This window comes from Mugil cephalus, chromosome 4 (assembly GCF_022458985.1).
Source record: "Mugil cephalus isolate CIBA_MC_2020 chromosome 4, CIBA_Mcephalus_1.1, whole genome shotgun sequence".
Classification (NCBI taxonomy): Eukaryota; Metazoa; Chordata; class Actinopteri; order Mugiliformes; family Mugilidae; genus Mugil; species Mugil cephalus.
In genome coordinates this window covers 11,950,484-11,970,370 of record NC_061773.1, presented here as the reverse complement: position 1 = coordinate 11,970,370, position 19,887 = coordinate 11,950,484, and the positions used below count along the sequence as shown (strand labels likewise).

General features: G+C 43.2%; 1 protein-coding gene across 8 annotated transcripts in view; it reads right to left on the bottom strand.

Annotated features, from left to right (window-relative positions):
- The window catches only part of tead3b (TEA domain family member 3 b), a 29,553-nt gene extending 10,199 nt beyond the window's left edge, over window positions 1–19,354 (bottom strand). For all 8 annotated transcript variants that reach the window (XM_047581980.1, XM_047581982.1, XM_047581981.1 and 5 more), the window contains exons 1-4: window positions 19,157–19,354; window positions 18,638–18,797; window positions 7,844–8,098; window positions 12–76 (exon numbers count right to left, since the gene is read on the bottom strand). In XM_047581980.1, coding sequence (XP_047437936.1) covers window positions 12–76; window positions 7,844–7,967 — 189 coding nt within the window. In that variant the 5' untranslated portion in view covers window positions 7,968–8,098; window positions 18,638–18,797; window positions 19,157–19,354. The remainder of the gene's footprint in view (window positions 1–11; window positions 77–7,843; window positions 8,099–18,637; window positions 18,798–19,156) is intronic.
- Between the last annotated feature and the right edge of the window lie 533 nt (window positions 19,355–19,887).

The window sequence follows — 19,887 nt, the reverse complement described above, 5'->3', positions numbered from 1 at the left end:
AAGTTGTTTACCTGTTTTCTTGTCCGGGTTTTCCCTGTCCTCAGCTTGATGTACCGTGCTATTAATTCATTGCGACCTGCAAAAAAAAAAGAAAAAAAGAAAGGCAAGGTCACGAAAAGAAATTACTCAATACGAGTACATGTACTACCCTAAACTGGGCAGAAGGTGTCGCTCTTGTCATTATTTGACTTCAGATCTCACGTCAGAAGAAGTGACCTTTCTCAGAGCTCATCAGACCCAGGGAAAACACACTTTTGTCCGGGGTCACAGGTCACAATCACACTTTTGTTTCCTACGTGACACTTGTTAAATGTTAAATTAGGCAGATATTAAAAAAGTAGGTTCACTTGTTTCACCCTTAAGTTTTCATTAACTTGTTTCACACCTCCTTAGTGTCTGCTCACGTGGCCCCGTAGCCTAATTACAAAGAGCGCTTAGAAAACAGAACCGCGTTTTTCATAACATAACGTCTACGCTCGACATTCTGCACAAACAGGTCGGGCAGGGAACGGGCGTCTATTCTGGGCTTGCAGGGTCCCCTTTACATCCAGATCTGTGCGTGAGGTTTAACAAACGCTCCTGTTTTTCCAGCAAACTGCAGCTAGGATCAGGCAAAAATCATCTCTGGTGTATGAGAAGTGCTATAGGCATTATTATGTTGTCTAGAGGGAAAATCAGTGTTTTGCAGTGCTCTGCCAAGTCACGCTTACTGGGATACTGTGGCTGAAATTTTGGGCCAAAGGGAGAGGTTGAACCGCTGGATCATTATGAATAATGACCTCAAGTCTTCTAAACTTGCTGACAGAAATTTACACCAACAAAACTGGTCAAGATGTGCTCTTAAACGTGTTCTTAAGCGCACACACTGCAGACACACACAATAGGCCATGTGTCTGAGAGGTTTAACAGCTTTCCAGAGACATAATGACAGGAGGAACAAGTCCTGTTTGTTCACACACTCTTTAGCACTTGGCGTCCAGAAGGCCCTGGTTAGTGCAATTACCATAAAAGTACTGCAGGCCATCTCCAGCAGCCGTGCAGCACTCACCGTGCTAGCCAACCAGTCAGTCCGGCGGTCGGCCAGCAGAGCAGAGCTGAACTGTCTGCCGATACTGATGTAGCCCCTCCCCCACCCCTGCCCCGAGCCAAGGATGGACACACCCGCTCCAGCGCCTCCGCATTCCTAGCATTCCTCTAGGCCTGTCACATCTGTGCTAGCCAGTCTGATTGGCCTGGGCCTGCGAACACAGCCAGAGCTGGGTGAACACACACATGCTCCTATACTCTTCCAGCTCAGGGAGAACCAGGGGTTACAGCAGGGGTTAGGGCAATTAGATTGGAGTAGGGGGTGGCTGCTCGGAGGGGGCGAACGGGGCAGCTGAAAAGGGCAGTAACTCTTAAAGGAAACACAAAGCCATAACTGTCTCTGCCAACAACTGCCACCTGGCAGCAAAGCAGCCCCTTTCCCAAAACAACACCACAGTGTGACCCCTCAGTCAACGGACAGCAGCACCTGCTGCCGACCGTCCCGGCAGAGGATGGCAGAGAAAGAACAATGCCAGCTCGACCCCCACCCAACTGTCACTCTCAATCTCTTCAGCTGGAGGCAGGGGGAGAAAAAAAACATCGCACGGCCCCGACCACATATTTCCGACATGAATTTCACAGATATCTTGTTGCAAATTACTGTATAGCGAGACACCGTAGGAGCACAGTGCCACAGGTCTGACAGAGAGACAAGTATGAGAATGGCAGAGTGGACTCAGCACTGTGCAAAGCAGATATTCCCGACTCCCCAGCTGAGGTTGAAAAAATTAAAGTGATTACGGAAATGATTTTCACAGACCGTAAACACGCTCTGTAATTACTACAGTGTTAAGAGAGGTAATGGCTAAGGCACTGTGTGACAAAAAACTGTTTTAGTTCTTTGATTTCGCCGACAATACTTCACATACATTGTGACTAGACTACTCACCTGCAATATGACGACTATTGTCACTGACGCAGTTTTAACACGTGTGCTTCTTTTTATTCTCACAACAGAAACTTTCTCCAAAATAAACACTTTTATTGCTGGCTCTAGCCATTTTGTATTCATTACATGTCTCCCATGTATCGTGTTTATGTCCTGCGTATCCAGATGCACGTATGAACATATCTGATAGCTTGCTGCCCTCTCCTCCCTTCCCTTCTGTCCCAACTCTTTCTATTTCTGTCTTTCTATTCTCAAGCAGGAGGCTCCCCCCATATGAGCTGGAGTTCTGCTCAAGGTCTCTTGCCACTGTCGCCTTAGTGCTGGCTCTGGGGGATTTACGGCTTTAAGTTTCTGTAAAGATGCCGTATAAAAAAAATGTCCGTGAGCTGACGAGACACTTTAAGTTTTTTCTAAAACATCATTCTAAAACTGGCTATGGAAGCGACTCCAGTATTTGATTTCTATTAAGCGTTTGTAAAACTGAATGTTATGATGACTTGAAAATGAAACTTCAAGACACTCCCGTCTGAAACAAGACAAACTAGATTACGATGCCATCCTGACACGGTGACCGGAATCAAGATTTTTACAGCAAGGATTTTTTATAGAATAGAACAGAAAAAACTCTATTTGTCCCCACAATGGGGAAATTACAGGGACAGAAGTAATACGCCCCGTCTCCTTTATCAAGCTGTTCACATAAGATTTTGAAAACCACAGCTTACAATGATTTTTAAGTGCTAACACAATCTCTCAGAAGACCTGCGTTAGCTCCTCAAGCCAAACACGAATTTGGCTTAATCAACCCGGTATGCATCACTAAGGTCAGGAGGACGAGTTTCTGGCAAGAGAAGCAAAACCTGTAGCTACAGACGTCATCTGCTTAATAATTAAAATAATAATAATAAAAATCCAAAACAAATATTAATAAGCTCCCACAACTGCCAGAAACTGCCAGAACTTCGAGATGCCAGCTGCATGATATGCAGACACAAGTTCTGTGGCTAATTAGTATGTCTGCTGAGAGCCAGTAGAACTGGATATATTAGCTCAGGACGCGCTGCTTCCTCAAACTTCGACACAGAAAATCTAGAGAATTACGGAGTCGTGAGCCGTGGCAGCCAACATCTGCTCGGACTCGACACGGTCGGAGGGTATCATGACAGGTGCATACAAACAGACACGCACTTGTGCGATCGCACGCACGGCCTCACTGTCCTCTGCCTCTAGTTTCCCCACATTCGCGCCTTCCATCTCTCTGCCCCCTTTCGAACCGCTTATGACTCCCTTGCTGATTGCTCAACACCCACTCAAAACGCTGCAGGCTTCCATTCTTAACCTCTTCCCTGACAGGACACGCCTATCTTTTTTCTTTTACTACATGACCACTGGAATTTTCCACTTCCACGCTAAGATACTGGGCAAAAAGGTAATCTCTCTTCACTCCCCACATCCCCCCCACCTCCTTCCCTCCTTCCCTCCCTCCCTCTCTGCCTCTGCCACACTGTCTCTCCCCTGAACCCTTTCTACGCCCATATTCTCTTCCCTCCTCCCTTCTCATAACATTGAGGTAATCCTAAATTGCTAACATACTGCTCAGCCATGACTGAAAACATTCCTAACATCTCAGTGAGGGGGCTGACAGGGAAGCACCAGGCCTGCTCAGTCATCATTACACACTGCTCGGCCCCCTTCGTATACCTTCACGCATCATATTGTCTCCTGAGTGTTCCCGCTGCCGATTCAAATGCAGCCTGTCGAAAAAGGCCAGAACGCACACAGGCCTCTGGACCTTCTTTTTTTTGCCGTACACAGAATGATTAGCAGTGATGACAGCTGCAGGGCTGAGAGGGAAAAAAAAAAGGTGTGCTCAGGGTTTGTCACACCTGACGAGGCCAGAAGACGTAGGTGAACAAATGTCAGCAAAGCCCCAAGGCGAAACAAGACTGGCAACATTTTTTTCTGTGTCTTATTGAGATACTTCCTCTGAACTCCAAGTGTTTAATGTGTCAGCTATTTAGGTGGAATCTCAACACGTCTCAACTATGCTCTAGATGTTGTGCATTTTGATTTTCCTCAATTATTTTTCACAAGTTATCAAAGGTTTGACATCATGGGAAATAAGTGTTTTAAGCCTGGTTCCACTCTCACATCTGTTATAAATAAGGCTGAAGGCAGAAGCTCTTTAGCATAGTTTAGCATAATACTGTAAACAAGGTAGGCGGGGAGCTGCGTGCTTTCCTCTGGTAGCACACTCAACCAAACAATAGCTCTATATTTGGGAATATACATAACTATGTACAGTATAACAATACATTTTTTTAGACAGAGTCAGCTTAGCTGTTTCACTTTATTTCAAGCCTTCGTGCTAAGCTAAGCTATCTGCTGGCTGCAGCCTTGAAACAAAACCATGTACATTAAAAATGACTGCAAATTATTACCAATCCGCACCATTTAATGGAGAATCTTATTGGTTTAAAACTGCAAAGAAAAGTGCATATTAAAGACACAACAGCAAAAAAAATAGTGAGTGGTAGAGTTAAATTAATTGGGCCACTTTGCGCTACTCCTGATTAAGGACTTGAAGTTGCGCTCAAGCGACGTCCTTCCTGTTATCTGAGCAGCTGTTTAAGCAATGCACGGTTTCATTATAACAAATGTGTGTGTGCGTGTGTGTGTTGACATTTTTTGAAAAGGGCCCATGTTATGGTATGGCTGTTTCTGCACATCTGAGTCACTGCTGCAACTGTGTAATCACTTCTGCTCCTTTGAGGTTGCTCGTGCTTTCACTGTAGTCTCTTTAACCAGCATCGACAACAACTGAAAAATAACATAATTATAATAAGATCTTGCGATTACTATTTAGATTCAATTACTATTTTAATATTATTGCATAATTTAACTTAATACTGTTTTAGTGTACATTATTTTTATGTGCACATGGTGGAAAAAAGAAGAAAATAAAATTGTTTAAATAGCCAATGTTTGGGATCTCAGATACAGTAAAAGCTAAGTGCTAAGTATTCTAAGTGTAATCGCATCGTAAATTAGAGATTAGTTTCCTTAAGTAGCCTTCATGTTCTGCAAGTGGAGTGATTATTAACATGTGTGAATCGAGTGTTATGCTTCTTTAAACTCTTTGTCACCCCTGAGCTATGTAAATGACTGGAAATGCTATTGGAAAGTCTAGACAGGCTTGAGGAGCAGAGAACACACATGTATAAAACGGTTCCCTAGCTAATGGAAATTTGCAAAAAGTTTCCCACCAAATGAGAAAAAAAAACTGGCAGAAAAAGTGGAATTCCCAATGGGAGGGATGACTTGCTGCTTTTTAGAGGCCACTGGGAGTCTGAGACTGCAAGGTAGACAGTATTACATACAGTGCAATCGTTAACATTCCCTCAACCTCACGTCAGGGCAGCTTTTAGATGTCTGAGGTAATCACCTTGGGAGAAGGCTTCTTCTGGGGCATGCCTTGGCTCTGCCAGCAAAGCCTCAGATGACTTATTGTAAATGGAGATGGTGTTTAGTGCTCTAGAAAAAAACAGGCCTCTAAAAGGGGTCCTGACAGTTTGTTGCTAAGGGGGCAGGTTTGTGCAAGGTCTGGCTCTTTGTTGACGTTCTCATGACAGATGCATGGGGCCGGGGACACAACACTGTCCTGCTAAACAGGAGGGTAGGGCTATTTTGTTAAAGACGGTTTAGGAGGTTTAACACTTCGAGCCCGTACATAAAAGTCTGTAATTTGTAATCTAGCTGTGTCATGTCACCCAACATATCTTATATCTATGTTTCAATTGAAAAAACAAAAAAAAACAGCCTACATACATATAGACACTTCAGTACTACACACTTTATGCAAAGCCTTTCAAAATGTGTCTAAATGTTGTACATGAACACGTGATTTTTGTGGAATATTAGCTACGTACATTCTCTTGTTCTTCATCCTGTTAAAGTTATGTTTTAAACGTCTCTGCAGAAACTGCACAGCTGCTTTATTTAAAATCATACGTTTTGCGTATGTCTTTTTTCTTTGCGCCATATGCAACATGCAACATTTACATTATTAGCCTTATCAGTTCAGCTGTTTGCGTGTCTATTAATCTGCATCTAATCACAATACAATTCATAATTATTATTTATTATATTTATTTATGTGATAAAAATGCCAGGAGTACGAGTTTTTACTAATTCGTGAACAACTGTGTCAAACCCCTAAAGTATTTAATTCACAGTGCTCCAAAAGCAAGCAGGGAGTGCATGCTGAAACAAACAAATAAAAGCTGATTAAGTATCTCCTGACTAATAATTTAAACCACTACTGTTTTCCTCACTACTTTGCTCCTTTAAGGCAGGGTGAGAATAACAACAGAAGCTGCAACAGTAGCTGAGTAATCTCAGGTATGTGCGTGCACAATATCTAAATGCGCCTGAAAAAAATGAGCAGATGAGATTCCATCTTGCGTGAATCACGGCAAAAGAATCTCATCTGACGTCAAAAAAGAAAAGAAAAAAAAAAAAAAACGCCACCCAAAAACCAGCACTTTAAAAACAAACACCAACGCTTCTAAAATACACGGCCTGTCTGAGACTTTGGTGGCAAAGATTGATGGTTTCTTTGGTTTTGTACCGAAGCCGGAATCAATTTCAGCTTTTTTTTTTTTTTCTTTACGGGATGATGGACATTAATTAAAGGCCAGGAAATTCTTACAAAACATGACTTGGAGGAGTTGAGTTACAATGGTTAAAAGAACATAACTTTGCAAAACCAGAAGGGGGGTTTGTTGAGGGCGACGCCAAGTAAAACAATAAAGATCGCAGCAGAGTTCCTGTCAATCAGCATTTATTGCTATTCAGCAAAATGTCCAACTTGAAATGCTGAATCTAATTAAGCGAGTGCTGTCTCAATAATGGGAACGGGAAAGTGGGATCAAAGTAATGAAAGGCAAGTGTGTTCAATTTCCTACACCTGGATGTCCGTGATTCTACCAAACAGCCTTGCAAACATCTCCATCTGGACTTTTTCAAGACACTACAGGCTCAACACCTGCAATTTAATGAACACGCTGCAGGAAACAGCATAACTATTCAGAAACCATATGGATGTTTAAGATCTCGGACAGAACAGCATGCCAATGTGATGTTCTTGTTCCTGAGTCTCGATTCACGCTGCGCTAATTATTGTTAACGTAACCGTAGCCATCCAGCATCAAACATAGCACTTCCCCGGAAAACCAGCTTCAGTCAGTCACCTACAGGCAAAAACTCTCCCAGTCACACCGCGTGTAGGCAGAAACCAGCACATGAAGCTTGAATTAAAAAACAAAAAAACAAAACAAAACCGAAAAAAAAAGCAGGTTTAGCGGCTGAAAGGGGGAAGAGAAGAGGCCGTAAAACAGTGGGCAGGAAAACCAGGCTGTAAAGAAAAACACTCTGAAGTAGAAGACAAGTGTAAATCAAGGGGAGAGGAGCCGAGTTGCTCTCAGGACAGCAATAATCAGCTCTGAGCGCGCTGGTGCGACTGGAAGAACCTGCCCCTGGGTCACAGCTCTACAGGTACAGACTTGTTAAAGACGGCTCAGTGTGGAAAGAAAACATTCACCTCCGTGTCGAAGTCGTGACACAAGCTCAAGAGGTAGAAAAAGATTTTTCTCATTTCTTTTTGGAGCATATACACATATATGTATGTGTACATATGTGTGTGTGTGTGTGTGTGTGTGTGTGTGTGTGTGTATATATATAAAGTAGATGTTTGTTTTCTTTAAGCCACGCATCTCTGCAGAATTAATTGGTTTCCTCATTTTTTGCGAACTCATTTCCATATTTCCATGTTGTTCTTTTGCTCTGGCTGTTGGCCAGAATACTCACCGTACATCTTCCCCTCGTCTGACAGGATGATTTTCCTTCTGCCACAGGGAGGGTAGATGGCGAGGGCTTCCTGGAAGCTCTGCTCAATATCTGGGCTCCACACGCCCTCGGCGTCCCCGTCCATGGCCTTGTCCTCGTTGTCACCGTCCAGCCCATCTTCTGGGCTACCGTTGGCGCTCCACTCGTTGGACGCAATGGTGGCGGCTCCCCCTGGGCCCGACCACGAGCCCCAATATCAAAGGATCTGTAGGAGATCTGCGGAATAAAACAGCAATGGTTGTTTTTATGCAGCACTGATTAAATTTGACCATTTCACCTTTCCTTAAAGAGCAACTCAAACAGTACTGAAATACATGCAGACAGGAAGAAAAAAGGTTTAAATTAAAAACAAATACGAATGAACATGATGTCATTTAACACAACATTTCAACCTAAATCTAGTCCATGAGTTTTGTTGCCAGCATTTTTTTTTTTTTTTTTTCCAAATTATGAATACAGCTAAAAATGGTATCAATTTCTAGTGGAAACAGTTTGAAGTGTATGTCATGTGAGGCCATGTGGCAAAAAAGAAAATCCAATTCAAACCATCACACACAATGAAAACTGACTCTTTGATTGGGTGTAACATATAATTACAAGCCATCGTTTGTCTTGCCAGCATTTTATTTTTGTGACATTTGTGTGAGGAGGCAAACAGCCAGTTGGGCAAGTATTTTGAAGACAGGAAACCCTTTTGATGTTCGTGCTGGAAGCGGGGGGTTTTAATGAATTTCCGCGTTAACCAGCAGAAAAACAGGTTGGCTCACTTAGCTCCTTATTTTAGATTTATGACCCATTGTTGCCGATCATCACAAAACAAATTCAAACCTAGTTACTACTGGATCAATGAGATGCAGTAGAACATTAAGTGTGTTTTTTTTCTTAGTCATCTACATTACAGGAATCATTCAAGTGCACAGATCTGGAGCTGCGCAAGATTATGTAGGGCATTAGAGGACATGCACTTCAATCAGGAATGTCATTCATCTATAGGGCCCTAAATACTTTGACATTTTCTTTATTACAGTCATTAAATTTGTATGAATAAACAATGCAAACCGTAATTATTACTATAATTTCCTTGATTTTATTTCCCTGAAATGGCCAAATGAATTCAAGATATTCCATAAAACGAAGTTTAAAGACCTCACTAATCAGCGCTGGCCTCAAAGAATTCTTGTGGTCTGGGAACTGTGTCCCGATGTGGTTGGCTTATGGTTGACTGCAGGCAAAGATCTTAAGTATTTTTCAAGCTGCCTTTTCAGCAATGTATTGTTTCTCAAATGGACGTCTATGAGGTAACCATAATCCTCCCAGGATGCTTGTGTTTCTGCCTTAGCATTTCTGCAGATACCGACGAATATAAAGAATAATGGATAAATACGCTCTGCGCCAAAACGAGCGCTCCTACGGGACAACTAAAACGATGAAATTATAAGAAGATTCGGGGTTTATTTGACAAAATGCAAAAAGAGTAAAGCACATTTTTCAATATAAGCCAATTTTTCATGCTTTTTCTGAGGCTTAGTTCAGTCAGAAGGTCAGAACACACAGTAGTGGGATAATATTCGTAGCGTTAACGTTTCAGTCATTAAATCTGATTTGTGTGTGTAACAAAACGTGACTGAAAATCTTTGTAAGTTAGTAAAACCCTTGTTTTTCTCTCTTGTCTTATCTACATGATTGTATATAGTATAATTACACCTAGTCTGAGAGATGAGAAATTTATATTTGTGGTGGGAAACTACGTCTGCAATATAGCACATAAAATGTATAATAGCCAAGAAATCTTCCCCAGGCCCTCTGTTTATCTCGCCGTCATTTGAAATATAGACACTTTATAATTACTGCAGTTATATCAAATCATCTGAGAACCGCAAAACCTGGTAAAAAGCAGAGGTGGAGGATTAGCGATGCTCCCGTTCCCTTCCCACCATCGTTTAAAAGGAATTACAGATGATCAAAGGGGAGCAGACGGTGGCAGAGCGGCTCCCGCCATGATCTTCTGCCACACGCAACAAAATTTATGGATGTCACCGAACCCAAACTAGAGTTTGACAAATATCCACAAGTCGAACGGCTAATTTTAGCCTAGAGGGTACTGTTTATGGTAGACCCTATGCAACAGGGCCACAGCGTTAAAACTCAACACTGAAACTGAGCACTCATCAGCAGCTCAAATGAAACCATTTCAGTCCTCACAGATCACACGGCTGGATGGCTCCCAGTAACCACCACAGTTAGTTTAATCATATCCCGGCCTGCCGGTTTGTGTTCACGAAGTTCACGATACTGTGTATAAATCAGCATCCCCAAGAGAGCGGAAAATACAGACGAGCACCTTATGAATTAATTGATTAAACCATGCGACGGCTTGTTAATGTGTCAAGTAGTTCTTTGACAAAATATCAATCTGAAACTTGTTCCAAGGAATCTGGTCCCAGCATCAGCTTTTGATTGTTAATAAGACAAAAGAAGAAGTTCAGTGCTGCGACCAAACTTTGATTCACTGATTAATCGCTTGTCTATAAATTGGCAAAGACATGTGAATAGATTTGTGAATAAAAAGCCTTGTTATTCACATATCTTTGGCACCATCTGCTCGTAAAAAACAGTGACAGGAATCCTTTCAACTATTTTAGTCTCGATTCACAGAGAAAAGAATTCAGCAGTTATTAAAATAATTAGTGTTCGCTGCCCCAAATGGATTTTAATTATTGTTATAATCAGCCTTTAACAAAATGCACATGCTAGTAGCTCAAATTTTTACAGCAGCCATTGAGTATTGTTGAACGGCGGCTCAAATGAAAGATGTCCATTAAGATGTGCAAATGTCCATTAACTTTTAAAACTACTGCAACCCTTAAATACACTTCTGTCTCAGCCTGAACTATTACAGCTGTTGGCTGCGTGCTCTGGTGTGAAAACATCCCAAAGTATATCATTAATGAATGCACAGGTGCTGCGGGGTGACAGCTTGAGCAAAGCCGGGGCCACCAATCAAAGCCTGGTGGCACGGAGGGGGAGGCAGAGGGGAAGAGGTGGCCGGTCTATTGTTTCTCTCCAATTATAGCAGAGAAAACACCGCAAACCTCCTCCTGCCCTGCGAAACTGTGAAGAGCAGCAAACAGGGCTCGACGCAACAACAGATCTGTCGACCTCGGTGGAGCTCCAAGTGCTCACAAGGGTGCGTTCATGTGAGGTGCCGCGAAAAGAGAGGCTCTTCACCGAGAGAGGGGCCTGAATTCCAGACATGTCCTTATTAAGAAAGGGCTGCGAGCGCTCACTGTTTCTCCTCCTGCCTCCCTTGTGTCAACCCAACGCCCTCCCTCCCTCTCCCGCCGCCCCCTCCCCTCCACCGAGCGCTCAGAACGTCTCTACCCAAATAAGGACAGGAGACCAGGGGATGCGTGTATGGGAGGAGTGGGTGGTGGGTAGGTTGGGTGATTGGTTGGAGAGCAGAGGGGGGAAAAGGGGTGTGTATGGGAGGGGGGGAAAGGGACGGCTGGAAGTGGGGGGAGTCGGCGGAGGGGGGTGGGGTGGTTGGGGGGGGTGTTGTCCAATTTAGGCGTCCACTTTGGAGTCTGGAAAACAGTGGGATTGTTCCAGCTGGAATGCAACATCAGCAGTGAACACGCTCCCGCTTCGTGTCACTCAGGGCTCAGGCTAGAGGGAAGGCATTGTCAGCCAGGCCATTTTAAAAAAAAAAAAAGAAGAAAAAAAACATCATCTGGTGCGGTGACAGGATTTCAGTCAGGACAATACTCATGACTTTATGACTTAAAAGTCAGACAGTTTTATTAACTCCAATGCAACAGCTAGTTTCTCAGTTAGTCGCAGACAGTTCCAAGAAGAGAGACCTTTGGGACTGGGTCCAACGTGATTTACTGTCAGTGCGTCACCGCGAAAGAAACGCTGCAGCAATTAACATATTGATTATATTAGATGAGTTGTTCTAACCAACACAGTGTAATGTCCCTTAGAGTCAGTTTGAGCGAGAAGCTCCACAACATAGTAATGACTCAAGCAACCAAATGAAATGCAGATACACAAAGCAGAGCATGCGCACATGCACTACAGTAAGAAAAAAAAAAAACAGGCCCCTGCAACAGCAAAACTGAGTGATTAGTCACTGACTGATATTGCAACTATTTTGATTAGCAATGTATTGTCCAAATATATTTTTCTAGCAAAAGGTCAAATTACACAGTGTTTTAGACAAACTGCGTAGCTGCTACCAAACACTGAGGATAACTAGCGCCTCTCCTGCACAAACCCGTGTGTGAGGCTGGCTTTTACCAGGTGGGAAGGTTTATTAGTGTCCTGATTGAATGACACACTGCTCTCTCTTTTTACACAAAAATCAGGGCCACGCCTCCCCCTCTCTCTTTCTGGGAGTCAGGCCATGGGACTCTGAGACCAACATGCTACAGAATTCCAATGTGCAGCAGGAATGTAAATAACGCTGCAAAGCTATGCACCGCGCACATTCATTGAAACGGCACCATTCATGCACCAGAATCCCTCTTCCCATTTTCCCAGCCACGGAACGGAGCGATCACATTGCAGTCTGTTTTTCAGCAATCGGCTTATCTCTGCCCCGGCTCCATCTACGAGCCCAGCAGAGTTTACTGGCACTGCGCTGTGCTTCTTCTTCTTTCTAGACAGGGCTGTGTGCTGTGAAATGTACCAGTGAATTCCAGTAATTCTAGTGAGTCACTCTCAGGCTGCACTGAGGAAAGCTGACAAATCAGCCTAAATCTGACGAGGGATTCCGTCGAACACACTTTTTTTTAAATGTGTCACCGCATGTAGGAAATCCCCTACAAACACCTACAGGCAGGAAAACAAACAATCTGTGGGTTTGAGTGACGGGAAACAGACAGCGTGACCATCGGCAGCTGGCAACACTTATTGAATCAAACTTTCTGCATCCTCGGTTTTATCTTCAGCTGAACATGAGATCATCTCGCTGCTCTCAAATGGACCAACCAGATGGGTTTCTCCTTACGCAGCGGAATTCAAAGACTACAGTGAGGCTAGACATTGAGTCAAAATTACTCTGTCATGTCCGATTTTTATGGCCTGATGGCAACATCTCCTCTCAGTGGTGGGAAAAGAGCGTCTGTCGAGCCGGCAGATGTCCGAGACTAAAACAGAATGGATCATAGAAATACATTTTAGCAGAGACTAAACATCCCACCATGAGGGCCATGTGAGCCCATTGAGCTCGGGCAACAATATTAATACAATATGAGCACATGATGTGTCCGACAGGCTATGGTAAAGTTTCAAATTTTGCGCTGCGCACCGCTGACAGCTTATTTTGACTTAGGAAGGGCCCAGAGTTAGATGCATGAAGATGTGAACTAGTTCTGATGTCGGTGGTTACACACGCTAAAAACAAATCTGTGCAAGGCAGAAAGGCTGGCGCAGAAAGCGTACATTTTTATTGCGTTGTGAAATTTAAGCCGGAGTAATTAAAACGAAAACTTAAAAGGTTAATTCATGCACCTGATCCACCAGACTTAAGTGCTACATGACATTTGAACTTTGTCATAAATAGAAAGACTATCTATCCATCTATCCATCTATCTATCTATCCATCTATCCATCTATCCATCTATCAACAATAAGCTTATTAATAAGTCTTTAAAAAAACGTTTTGAGCACCGTATAATAAAAAAGAAATTACTTTGTGGAGGTGAAAATCGTTTCTAGTATTTATTTGTTTTGAGGTAAATTACAAAGACACACTTTGTGAGGCCTCCTTCTGCCATCGACATCTCTGTACACCCTCGTTAACATGACTCAGTGCTGCTGACTCATGTCCCAAAGCAGATTGTTAACAGATTCGCTCCAAATCTGTCTCTTCCACTGTTGATCCATCACGCCCGATGTGTTTGCACATCTCTCCATCATTGCCCACTGTCAAGACCGTATAGGCCCACTTCTGTTTGCTAACCCTACGAGATTTGTTCCTCCCTTTAAAAAAAAAAAAAAAAAAGCGCAGCCTTTGCTTAGTGGCTGAAAGAGTTGGGACATGTGCTGGTAGCCAAACCCCCCCCACCCCCACCCCCTCCGCGCTTAGGTGGGAGTAAAACACACCTCCAGCGAACTTTCGGCTTGTACAGAGTAGCAAATCACAGCCCAAAACTCCTCCACATGAGAACCATCTTGTTAAGGTTGAAGGGTACTCACAGATGTAGAGTTGGTGCTCTCTGTCACAGTGAGACCCCTCCACGCACACCAACAGCCACACAAACACACACACTTGACAGGGGAAACAACAGGTCTTGGCGGCAGAAGGAGCAGCTGCTCTCTAAGGTCAGATTACAGATAAAGAAAACATTTTAGGTCCCAGGCCAGGAACGCTGCTCTCTGACAAGAGCTAGAAACAAAGCCCCATACGCTCTGACACACGGCGCATTTACGGCAAATGCGCATGTTTGACTGTAGGACTGCTCCTTCATTTTGGGGGATAATTCGAAGGTGATGAGCTGGCGCGCGCCTCGCGCTGTCTGTTCTGCCTTTGGGGCCGACGCTACTGCCTTTTTCAGACACATGAAAGCCCCATCTCCAAAAAGAAGAAAAAAATTTGAGTCACCAGCCTCCCCTCTCCCTCCTGTGTCTGTGTTTGGCCCTAATAAATTCTCTCCAGCTCCTCCAATAACTTCCTCCTACTTCCTATCTGGCACGGCGCTCAGGAAACAATCAGAGCTGAGAGTGAGAGGAGGGCCGGACAGCCAACAGCTCACACGGCAAGAGAGGCAGAGGGAAAAGTTGAGACAAACACACACACACCGACACACACACACACGCCATATGCACCCCTTGTCAAGTCAAACATTTGCAGTTTGATACCAGCTGCAGGCCCAAGGAAAACAATAACGCTCAGAATACGGTCTTGCACGCAAGAATGAACATCCACAGTTTCGGTGTGAAAATGATCTGAGCCGCTTGAGTCCGACACACATTTCTAAACATTTACGCCATGAAAAATGTTATTCCTACTCATCCCTTTCCCCTAAACAAATCACACAGCGCAGAAGCAGGCTGCGAGGAAGAAGATGATACCAGTTTCCATAAATTACGTACCGAGGAGACTGATAAATGAGTCAAAACAGAGCATTAACACAGGGCCAGATTCATTCATTCATTGTTCTGTTTTAATGCTGGATGTTGCTCACTACGTCGTCTACCTTGAGCTGTCACCCGTTCAGAAAATCCAGCCTTAATCTAACTGAGGAGGAAAAGACTGACACAAAGCGGGGCGAGAGAGAAGCCAGAGTGCTTTTCCCTTTTTTCTTTTTTTTTTTTTTTCTTCTTAACAGTCTGAATCAGCATTTTAATCGGAAATTTTCCAGGGAACGCAGCGGAGAAGCCATTCTAGCCTGAATTGGTCATTTTGTGGCGAGGGGAGCGGTTTGAAGCCATAATCTGTGAAACCCTTAAGACACGCATAACTCTGCAGCAGAATGCACCAGCCAATAATTCATCTGACCATATAAATCGTGGCACAAGGCACTAAAAGCTGCCACGGCTTTGATCAAGAGGAAAAAACTGCAGGCAGACATAAAAAGCAGACAAAGAGATTAAACTTATGGCACATTTGAAGTCTGCACAAAGGCCTGGTCATCCAAAAAAAAATGGCTTGGACGTCGGTGGAGTTTTATATTAGGGGCGAGCGAAACGAATAATGCCGGGCTCTGGGAGGAGATCATCCCCGCCAACCCAAAACACAGCGAGCAGCCGGATTAAAGGAGTTTCACATGAGTGCCCTTGGGTCACTGGAGCTCCAGTGCGACACGCAGGCCACACACATTTATGAAACACCAGACAGGGCTCAGTGTGGGAGTGAGCCTCCTGTTATCTGTAATGGAGGCCGGAGTGGCCACAGACACTGGCACAGGCGTTTCTTTCCGAGCTCTTCCTCTTTCAATATGTGGAACATCTCAACAACAGTTGGTCGCAACAGAAAGAACAACTAAAACGTTTAGCAACTTGGGGACAACTGACACAAAGAGTACACTGTTCTAGGCCACTCCCCTGTTCCTCCCCTGAGCGGCTCGAACAGGAGGCCAGAAAGCTTATCTGTAAAAACCTCATGGTTTGGAGGATATGTAAACATGTGCACTGCATTAATATGAATACAATGTTGATGAATTGTGTTACTGGGGGGACCGCGAGAGCAAAGTGGCCGGTCTATGTTTAAAGATTGGCCACAATGAAATTGAAATGTTGCACCTTTCTTTTTTTTTTTTTTTGCCCGCTGAAATAAATAGCACGTTATGTTCTTCATCAGCACAACTGCACTCTATAACCCCTGCTATTGCTAGTTAGTGTCAAACTGCACATTGTATTCCAGATTGTCATTAATGCCCTTCTGCTGAGAGCTGCAGGCTTTTTCTATGAGGCCCTCTGTGTCCCCGCCACACAGACATAAGTGGTATTTGTTCAGATCTGGGTTGACAGAGGGGTAAGTGTCCACCATTTGGACGAGCACTTCTGGGGATGGTGCTAAAAAGCAACCAATGGTGTGCACAAATGGGCAAAAGCTCATTAGCCGGGCTCGCGTGGGTTTAACACAAACGGGTGAAGCCGCTACTGACAAACGGTCAACAGACCTGCATCCAAAGTAAACACTCTGCAGCGCAAACATAGGATGCACTTCAGGACGGGAGCGAGCCACAGGACGCACTGGACGGCCGTCCTTTACGGTTTCTGATCAAGCGCAGGTTGAGAAAAATCATCAGATTTAATTTTAAACCTAATGAAGGGAACACATGCTCATTAACTCTTCCCTCAGCCTGAAGGCACACAGCTGGAGAGTTAAAAAAAGAGAGAGAGAGAGAGAGAGAGAGAGAGAGAAAACAACCACTTTAAGGCGATACCACCCCAAATAATCTAATTGACCTCCGTGACATGGGTGAAGTTGTAAAACTTTCCCCTCGCATTTAACTCTTGCACATCTAGACGTTAAATCCACAGCGGCTGAGGGACATAAAGTGCATTCAGGGAGAAAAAATAAAAAGACCACACTGAACACTGGGAAGCCCGATGCATTCAAGCCGCTAAAAACAATGAAGGGGGAATCTGTCGGAACAGCAGAATGCCTAATCTTTTCCAGATTTATCCATCAGCATCGAAATCTATTATTAGGCATCTTGGCGTGTCTCATTTACTAAGGACACATTGTTTGGTTGTTCTGGTTGGTTGTTTCATTTCAGAACATCATTTCCACATGTTAATAGAAGGTGGTTCTTGAGAAGGGCTTTAACGGTAGATCTGGCCTCTCGACCGTAACGCAGCAGGCCCCGAAAAAACAAGACGACAACAACAAGAAAAATAAATAAAATAAAACAAGTACGGTATCTGATCACCCTCTTTATCAGGGCTCTATCGGCGCATTGTGGAGAAGCAGAGCTTCAAAAGTCACAACAAAACACTGCTTTATTCCCACACAAAGGTGTGGAACAAATATTTAGAGACACATGAAGAAATATGAAAAGAAAATATTATAGTCTTAAGAAATGGCGGTGCCGTAAAAACAGACAGCAGCTAGCAGGTTTTTCCACTCGCTGCGACCAACCTGACAAACTGCATTCTGCTGTTAAGTCAAACCTGTTGACCTGTTGTCAGTGATTTAACTGCTCCTGCGACTGCTTGAATTTAGGGTGAGCGAAGGCGGTCACAATACATTTCTAGCCAGCAGAAACCAAAACCTGTCAGAATAAAAAATGCCAGAGTCTGAGCTCACAGATCTCCGACACTGAGAGCAGGTGTCGCCAGAGGTGGCAGCCATATAATTATACAATTAGCTCACTACACATCCACGCGTCTCAAATCTTCACCTATGAATTATGTACTTAGTGGGACTTTGCAGAGTATCATCACATTCCCTGTGGATGAACAGATAGATAGATAGATAGATAGATAGATAGATAGATAGATAGATAGATAGATAGATAGATAGATAAACTGTCAAGTACAATGTAATGCTATCAAATACATTTAGGAAATTATTCCCCCTGCGTTGTAATTCAAAGAAACCTCAAATAGAAGCCGGGGTCTTATCCGTGTAATTTTTATTTCTTTCTGACAGCCCACTGCCTGTCGCTCATTTCTTATGGCTTCATATTTTCTTCTAAATTTCCTAATGCGGGTTTTAATTTTATTTTTGGGATCTGCTAATAAACTAGCACAGAAGGCTAGATATTTCAAAATAAAATCCTTTCCCTATATTTGGTAAGCACCCGTGTGGCTCAAGGTTGGTAAAAACACTGTCAATCGTTTTTCATTAGTGTATCAGTTGGTGTATATATAGTGTATAAATTCGCTGCCATTATGCGGCAATACATTTATACTATTATTGCCAATTAGCTGTGCATGTTCACAAATTAAATCTTTTTTTTATTATTATTATTTTGAGTGTTTGTCTGTTTAGTTTTCAAATCTTAAACTGTAAAGTAAAAAAGCTTCTTGGTTCAGGTTTTGGTCTAAAATGAACCAAAACATAATAATAAAAGACATAATGCAATGTTGAACGTCTACTTTCCTTCTAGGTCTCTAAGCAGCCGGGCCAGAAACTAAAGAGAAAGTACATGCATGTCATCAGTCAGTGTCTTCTTTTACTTGTATGATGTTGGTGTGTTTTGCAGGAAACAACTCAACTTATTTGTACTTGTTTGTAAATAAATCGGGTCAGGATCGCGCCTATTATTGAACTGCTGACAAGTCAAGAAGTTGTCTTACCTTTGGGATGCAGAGGTCCAAACCAGACTGAAGTTGTGTATTCCTCCAAATCGTTTTTTTTTTTTTTTTTTTTGTGCGTGTGTGTGTTCCTCTGTCTGCGAGTGCTGAAGTAAACTGCTGGGATTCCTGTTGAGGTTGAAGTGTTGAATCCAGGTATGAACTGTGCGAGACAGAAAACAAACATGTTGGCTCGAGTCTCTTCAGTCAAAGCGTTTTTCTTTCGCTCTTTCCTTTTTGTTCTTTCTTTCTGTAATGTAGTGTGTGGCAATGCGCGGGCTACCGGTGGATAATATGATTGAACACAGCCTGTCAAAAGATATCCCTGCACACTGGCGAAAGTCAAACACAATAGAGTATCAATGTGCAAATGTTTTCTTCCCTCCCAACGCAGGCAGCTCCGCGGAAAAATGTAAAAAATGACAATGATCTGAAAACTTCACCGAGACAAGCGGCGTGGAAAAAACTCCCCAGAAAAAAAGGCTCTAAACAGAAAGAGAGAACATTTGTTGGAGGACTTACCTTTCTTTTTTTTTTTTTTTAATCTGGCAATCACCTTTATTCTTCTCGGGGAGAGCGGCTGGTCAGTTTAGTTACTTTGTTATAATTTGGCGCCTTGTTGTTTTCCGTAATATTTCTCACAGGTTTGACAGTATAAGTGGAATGTTAAGTATGACTTTGGTATGAAATCAACGCACTACACTGGAAAACGAAGGAGGAGGGGGAAAAAAAAGGCTTTCAAGGAGGAGCCACTGGTGCGCGTCAATCAACAGGCAGAGGGGGCGTGGCCGTTGCAGAAGTCCACGCCCCCCGAAATCCATGAACACAGTTTCCTGTCCTGAAAACCAGTCTGACAGTAAAGCGCACACTACTATTCATATTCAAACCCCAAGAGGAGATTGCAGATACTGAAACTCCACTTTATGTGATAAAGCTACTAAGCCTTTCTTTACTTTAAAGTCAAAGAAGAATGGCGCCCATTTTAAAGACAAACATAAGCAGAAAATGATCAGAATTGTGAAAAAAAAACAGAAATGCTCCTTAAGCTCTGTTTATTCTGAGACAAGATAAATAATGACTAAACGGGATGGCATGCTACACTCTAACAGTCATGTGTACGAGTGCAGAGATGCACCAAGACATAATCATGAGTGGATATAGTAAAAACACTCTCACTTGCCACTTGTGTTTAAACGTGTTTAAAATAAAAGAGAGATCCAACTGCGTTTTCACTTTGGAGGCCGTGATTTACA